This window comes from Micropterus dolomieu, linkage group LG09 (genome assembly GCF_021292245.1).
Source record: "Micropterus dolomieu isolate WLL.071019.BEF.003 ecotype Adirondacks linkage group LG09, ASM2129224v1, whole genome shotgun sequence".
NCBI classification, from domain to species: Eukaryota; Metazoa; Chordata; class Actinopteri; order Centrarchiformes; family Centrarchidae; genus Micropterus; species Micropterus dolomieu.
This window is the reverse complement of record NC_060158.1, coordinates 3856249-3863799: the sequence shown is the minus strand read 5'-3', so window position 1 is coordinate 3863799 and position 7551 is coordinate 3856249. Positions and strand designations below refer to the sequence as shown.

General features: G+C 46.4%; 1 protein-coding gene across 1 annotated transcript; it reads right to left on the bottom strand.

Annotated features, from left to right (window-relative positions):
* Window positions 1-1373: 1373 nt before the first annotated feature.
* LOC123976859 (C2 calcium-dependent domain-containing protein 4A-like) lies at window positions 1374-2345 on the bottom strand. The gene is made up of 2 exons (XM_046059242.1): window positions 2183-2345; window positions 1374-2095 (listed from the first exon to the last, which is right to left on the bottom strand). Exon 2 carries the CDS (start codon window positions 2064-2066, stop codon window positions 1482-1484), a length of 585 nt encoding a protein of 194 aa, XP_045915198.1. The 5' UTR covers window positions 2067-2095; window positions 2183-2345; the 3' UTR covers window positions 1374-1481.
* Between the last annotated feature and the right edge of the window lie 5206 nt (window positions 2346-7551).

Below are 7551 nucleotides of genomic sequence, written 5' to 3'. Positions count from 1 at the left end.
TAAATAAATACATTAAATAATCTAAATAAATAAATACATTAAATAAATATATTAAATAATCTAAATAAATAAATACATTAAATAATTAAAATAAATAGATACATTAAATAAATAATATAAATAATCTAAATAAATACATTAAATAAATATATTAAATAATCTAAATAAATAAATACATTAAATAAATATATTAAATAATCTAAATAAATAAATACATTAAATAATTAAAATAAATACATACATTAAATAAATATATTAAATAATCTAAATAAATAAACACATTAAATAAATATATTAAATAATCTAAATAAATAAATACATTAAATAAATATATTAAATAATCTAAATAAGTAAATACATTAAATAATTAACATAAATAAATAAAACACTTCTTTGTCACAGGGACAGTGAATCAAAAAGCTGTTAAAACATGAATTAATTCTTATGACGTTTTCTTGTGGAAAAGTTCGTCTCTGCCATTAAAGAGAAGCTTTAACTTTGTCTTTATTAGAACATGTTAAAAAGAACGCAACTGATCAATAAACACGTCCAGACATGAGATGGATTTTTATTTAATAAAGGAGACGCTGACCGAGGACGCAGTGAATAATAAACACGAGTTTTATTGATTTTCTAAATCTCTTTGTTCTTCAATGTTACAGATCGATTTGTTGCGTTTTTATTTCTCTCGGCCTCAGAACCACTCACTGAAAGTCTGATCCCGGAGCAGCTGATGGGACCCTCGGGCGTATCAGCAGGGGAGCAGGAAGTGACGTCACTGCCGCGTCTTTGTTGAATCCGTTAAGAGTCAGAGCTCGAAGACCTCAAACCACATCAACGACCGGTGTCCTGGACTCAGACCTCACACAACTTCGGCCTCAGCAGGACTCCTGTTCAAGACCAGCAGAGACCACATCAGTCCAGCTCTCAGACCTTTACGCTGACTGATCGGCAGGAAGCATCAGACCTGTTTAATGGTTCCCTCTGAACTGCAGGAAAAGTACCTCGGCGCTCAGCTGTACTCAAGAGACCTGAGTTTGCAGACCTCACTACAGTTCTGCCTCAGACAAAAAAAGATTTCTGACTTAATTCCAACAAAACAGAAATCCTGATTGTTGATCCTCCACAGATCGCCGTTCAGGTTCTGGCCTCTACTGGCGACCTGCTGCAGCACGTGAGGCCTGTTCAGTTCTTACCACCGTAGAAATGTGTGAACTCGTGCAGATGCAGAAACTGTTCTCACGCATCGAAACGGCCTTTTCACTTCCCGGAACTCATCCAGTTTAAGATTTAATTCATTACGTTTCATCTGAATAAAGCTCATGACCACAGGATTCTGTTGTGCAGCGGTTTTTAAATGAAGGTCAAACACGTGAAGCGCCACAAACTTTATTAAAAACATAGTTTATTAGAACATTAAACGTGGTCAGAGTCCTGGTGCGCGGAGACCCGGTCTACCTGGCAGGTGAGTCTGAGTGACGTCAGCGGGGACGCGTCCTCGGGGCCGGACTCAGCGCCTTTAGAGCCGCTGCTGGCTTCTTCAGCTCCTTCATCAGCTGCAGACCCAGAGCTCTGACGGGCCGCAGGCTGACCCGGGACTTGCTGGGACCTGGACCGGGAGGTGGAAGGGGGTCCGCCGGGTCCTGCAGGTGGGTTTCTGTCACCGGTTTTTTCTGGTGGAACAGCGACTCCCGCCGGCGTGTGCACGGGCTCGCGGCCAGCACGGCGCGGAACCCGTAGGGCGTGGTCACCTTCCCCACGTGCGGCAGAGACATGGCTGCGCGCGTCGTCACGTCCGTGTCCGGCTCTGCCGCGGCGCGACGGGGGCGTCGGAGCCGCGGCAGGAAGCGGCGCGAGGTAGCGGGGCTGATCGGCGTCCCGGGGGGGCTCGCTCCCGGACTGGCCTCATCAGGCTCGGACAGCAGTCTGGTCCGGTCCGGTGACATCCGGTGAGGCCGCGGAGACAGAAACAGGAGCGGACTGTGGGGGGGGATGATGAAGGACGGGATCCTCTCCGGGGTCAGAACCAGACTCCGGAGAGACGATCCTGTTTTAATTGCTGACATGATGACGGAGGCAGGAACGGGTTCAGGTTCTGCAAAACCAGGAACAGAAAGGGACGTTAAACCACCCGGTGAACCACAACCTAGGACTGAAATCTGGATGAGTGCGGCCCACTTACCTGAATCAGCGTCTCACCTGGTCTGAAGCAGATCTGGCTCTGGTCTCTTGGTTTATATCAGCAGCAGCAGCAGCAGGTGGAGCCAATCACACTAATCACACATCAGTCCTCCAGAGCCCTGCAAACAATCCAGACCAGGATCTCACACAGGTGTGACCCTGAGGTCTGTTCAGCCCCGGGCCCAGGAATCTATCAAGCTTCTCAAAGAGCCGTTTTACTTTCATGTTATCAAACTTCTCAAAGAGGTTTTATTCTGCTCATTTTCAGGTTCCTCATCTTATTTAGAGTTTGTACCAGAGCAGGTTTCCATGGTTATATTGTTTGTCCTACTGCACATTGCTGCAGCTCCTCTTTTCAGCCTGTGTTGAAGGCTTCGTTTTAGCTATGGAGTGATACATCTTGTGACATGATCTTTGTTGGGAGTTGCACATGCTCAGTTCCTAGTTAAGGACTACTAGCCAATCAGAAGCAGAGTAGGGCGGGTCAGCGAGAAGCCGGTAAACGGCTCGGGTTCAGCCGTACGTGTTGCCGACCGGCTCGGCAATCCAGACCAGAAACTGTGACGTCACAGGGATGAAAGGGAAGCGGCTGGACTACAAACGAGCTGTTTTCAGTTCAGAGCAGAGTTTTCTGTGGGAGATGGGAACTGGACTTTGGGCTTTTTCACTTTGCAAACCTGTTACAGCACTAAAAAGATTTATAACTCAATAAAGGAGAGGGAAAAAGCCACAAAGCAGAATATGACCTCTTTAAATCTGAGATTCGCTCTCCAGGTATTCCAGAAGCTCTAGAGGTCTGAGCGGCTGCCAGCAGGGCTGCTGGTGGCGCTGAGGAGCCATGCGGGAATCTTTCAGGAGAGGAAGAATGTTTCTGAATTATTTGATGATGTGCACATTATTAGACGGCTCGGACAGCCAGCTGGCGAGCGACGTCATCTCAACGCTTACTTCACGCAGCAAAACGTTTTCAGCTGAACTGAAGGTGCTGATGACGCTGCGTTTACTTGCCGCGGGACATGATGATTTTGGCCTTCACAACAATCAAATAGCTGAACTGTCATGAAACAGTTACAGCTCCACAGCAGTCAGGCGCTTCGTGGCGTTCCCACCAACACCTCACAGTTCATGTAAAGATCAGGACCCGTATTCATAAAAAATCTTAATGCAAAGAGTAGCTCCTAGTGACAAAATTCTAAGAAAATTCTTAGAAATGCTTCTGGTACAGGCCCTGGTTCTCTCTCTGGTGAAACCCTTACAAATGGTTCAGAACGCTGCAGCGCGTCTGGTTTTTGATCAGCCCAAAAGGACTCATGTCAGTCCATTACTCCGTGACCTCCACTGGCTCCCCGGGGCCTCCAGAGTCAGGTTCAAGTCACTGATGCTGCATACAGAGTGAGGCGTTTACTCTTAAAATTAAAGAAAAAATCCTACTAAAGAAAAAAGTAATTCAGAAAGCATCTTAACCCTTGAAAGAGGTCTGACGGTCAAAATAGTTAGGAGCAGGGACGAGGACTTAAGAGTTTCTTTAGTAGAGGAGAAAATGTCAAAGACGAAGAGGGAGAAGAAACGTGTTGTTGTGAGTTAATCAGACGCTGTAGATCAGATGGTGCAGGGATCGTGTTTGTGACGGATCTTATTGGAGACGCGCCAACATCTCCGACAGCGCAGGAATGAAAGTAATCACTACATTACTGGGGAAATGCAGCAGTGATGATTTGGGTCTGTCACCACCTTCTGTAAGCGGAGTGATCACACAAACGACCACAGCACTTTCAGCCTCTCGTTGTGTCGCAGTTCATATCGCTTCCACTGGACATACCCACCTCGCACCTGGTGCGCACAAGCAGGGGGAATGAACCGTTAATAGTTTGTGCCGTACGCTCCCACGTCTGCTTCTCGCCCCGCATTGTCCTTTTAGAACGGCCTTGTGTTCATCCACTAACTGGACTAACAGTAAACACTGTTCCTCTGTCGGGCTTTCTTCTCTTCTTGGTTTTGATTCCATGTTTGATACGTTCAAACCACCTCTTAAATAGACACGCCAGCAACCAGCACAACACTTTTTATCATTCTAAGCCAATCAAATACCTTGTAGAAAATGAACAGCATGGTAAATAAAAAAACAGGATCTATGTACACATATATAATGTGTGTGTGTGAGAGAACGGTCAACCGGGAAATATTACGCATGTAATTTCCAAAGTTAAGGCTTAGAAAAGAACCTTTACTTAAAATCACTCTTTTTTACCTTCTTGGACAACCAACCAATCACAGTCTTCCAAAGATTGCGTCATCCATAGCAACAGGGTCAACCCCGCCTCCTCACTAAGATGAACGTTTGTCTTTTTTGCTCAGAGTTGCTCTCAGATCAGTCCCTGATCGCTCTTAAGCAAAGACTCCTCTGTAAAAGTTTTAAAGCTAAATTAAGAGTTTTCAGAAAGGATTCTTAGAATCTTTATGAATACGGGGCCCCGGTGATGAATACGGGCCCCGGTTCCCAGCACGCCAACAGATCTGCTGCTGTAAAGATCATCTTTTCTCTTTCATTTCCACCTCTTAAAACTTCTTGTCAAATGTCGAACAGAAACTCTCAGGAGTTCCAGGTGAATTTCTCTTAAATAAGTAGATGTCTTCCATGATTGGTTCTTGCCTACATGGTCATCCCACAGCCTGTCTGTGCCGTCAATCAGCTGACAGACCGAGTCTAAGGTTTAGTCCTCCGCTTCATACTGGACGACTAACCTTTGAGCCAACAATGTCTCTTAGCAGCGTTCTGAGGAGCCGTCCTGAGAGGCGTGATGAATACGGGCCCCGGTGATAATTTGGGTCTTGATCAGAACACCAAGAGCTTTTTACCATCGCAGAAATCAGAAACACGATCAACTTTTAAAGACACTGAGCTTTTCACAGGCCGTCATCTCATCACGCCGAGTCCTGCAACAGGACATCTACTGAACCAGTCCAGACCGTTCAGAACCAGAACCAGAACCAGTTTCACCACACGGGCTCCCAGGATGTTTCAGATTCCTTTTAAAAGGAGACCTATTATGCTTTTCCACATTTTATGACTTATCTACAGTGTTATGATGTTGGATGTTCATGTTAAACATGGCCAAAGCTTCAAATAGTGAAGTCAAAGCATTTAAAAGAAATCCCTGCGAGCAGAAACTTCAGATTTCTGAACGCTCTGCTTTCAGCTGCTTTTTCTACCACCTGTTCCTTATATGGTCATGTGCTCCCACACTGACGGCACGGCAACGCTCAGTCTGCCTGTTCCGCCCAGCGACAACAGCAGCCTGGTAACGTGCTTCAGGTTTTGGCCAATCAGAAGACAGTGGGCTTTGAGAGGGGGGGCCTTAAAGAGACAGAAGCATCTACAGCTTGTTTCAGACAGAGGCTGAAATGAAGGCCTGCATTAAAAGCCAGTGTAAGAAAATAAAATATATTTGAACTTTGGATCATGCACAGCTGAAATACAGGAGTCACAGAACTACAATATAGGACTGGAAAAGCAGTTCAATAGGTCTCCTATAAAGCTCTTCGTGACCTCTCGCCCTGTTCTGACCTTTCAGTCCCAGACGCGCCAGCACGGACCGAAAATTAAAGGGGACAGTTTGCAGTCAGGGCCCCGAGACTCTGGAGCAGCTCGCTTGAGGGGCCCGAGGCTCTAATCGCGTCTTATTGTCTTTGTACCCGTTTAATCACTTTGGCCATAATTAAGCACGTGGCTCTCTTCCTCTCGGCCTCTTCCACCTGAAAGCCAGCGGACCGCCAGCTCTCTGCTGAGCTACCTGCATGCTGCCTGTCCAGCGGACACGGGGGGGGCGGGGGAAGAGAGTTGGGTTGCACAGCGCCAGAAACCGCAATGAAACTAAAGCGGAGTTCACACTGCACGATTTTTAGCCCGATGTGCCGCTCGGCGACCGTCAGGCTGTGATCGCCGGTCGTTATGTCTGAACTACTCGATGACGCATCAAAACGGCTCCCCGACACATTTCTGACACATCGCCGACGTCTGCCAGATATCTAACACCCCAAATATCTGGATGAGTCGGCCGACTGACATCCACATCCAGCCAATGAGAGCAGGCGGCTAGTTTTTCACTGCAGCTCTCCGCAGCTCAGACGATCAACACTACCTGCAGATTCTTTGTCTTCATACTAACAGCTGTTTACTGTGCAGGATCGCTCATTTCCTGTTTCACATTTCACTTGTGTTTCCTTGACTAAACGTGGTTTGGAGACCGGCGTCGGGTGACACGGTCGCTGTCACCTCCTCTAGTGTGTGACCCCCCGTCACCGATCAGTCCCGTAGTGTGAACGCCACGACGGCCTTACAAGTTGTGAACAGAAAGTTGAGGAGATCAGTGACCCGTGAGAGGAGAATGAAAAAGGGGAGTGTCTTGTGAGCTAACCTCTGTGGCTCCTTGTTTACTGCAACAGCTGCTGCTGCGAGTGACGTCCACAGGTGTCATTTACACTGGGGACGCTGGGGACATGTCCCCGCCACTTTTTGAAAACATTTGCTAGAAGTATTCTGAAAATTAGCTCGCAACAAGAAATGTTAAATAGCAAATACAAATTCTGAGAAAGGTTTTCTTGCACAACAGGAAAACATGAAATTCAATGTAAATATAGACGATAAAGATCCAAAAAAGTAACTGAGGCTAAAAGAACAGGCTGCCTGTTAACGCATCATATTCAATAATATTTATATTTTCTGATCTGTCTCCGGCCACATGAATTTTGTTTCCCTTCATATAAATAAAGACATTTCCACCATAAACTGGTGCATAAATTGTCTCCAGAATGCAGGAAGTGAAGGGTTTAATGCTCAAAACCTTCTGGGGGAGGAGCCAGAGCCCCTATTGAACAGCCAGCTCTACCAATGAATATTTCTGCTGAATAGCTTTGGAGTGTCGGGTCTTGTTCTCGTGACTCCAATATTGTGCATCATCACGTCTCGTGGACTAAGTGTTTGGCCACACCCCTAATAAGCCCTTAACGTCCCCGCCACTTCAACACAAAGTGACGCCCTTGGTGACGTCGTGTTGATCTTCGTGCGGGTCACTGATGTGGGCCACATTTAAACAACATCTGGGGACAAACTGTACCGGAGCACTGAGGCTGAAGACACCAGACTCTGCTGGGTCTGAAGCTGCTGAGCTCCTGTAACAGAAGGAGACAGAAGACGAGCTGAAACAAACCATCCGCTTTTATATCAACATGATGTTCAGGACAGACGAGGAGACTTTTACTGCAGCGAGACAAACAGGAAGGAGCTGCTAAAAACAGCAGGAAGTCAGGATCCTCCACAATAAAGGCCCAAAGTCCCCCCCCCCCCCCCCAAAAAAAAAAAAAAAAAAGGAG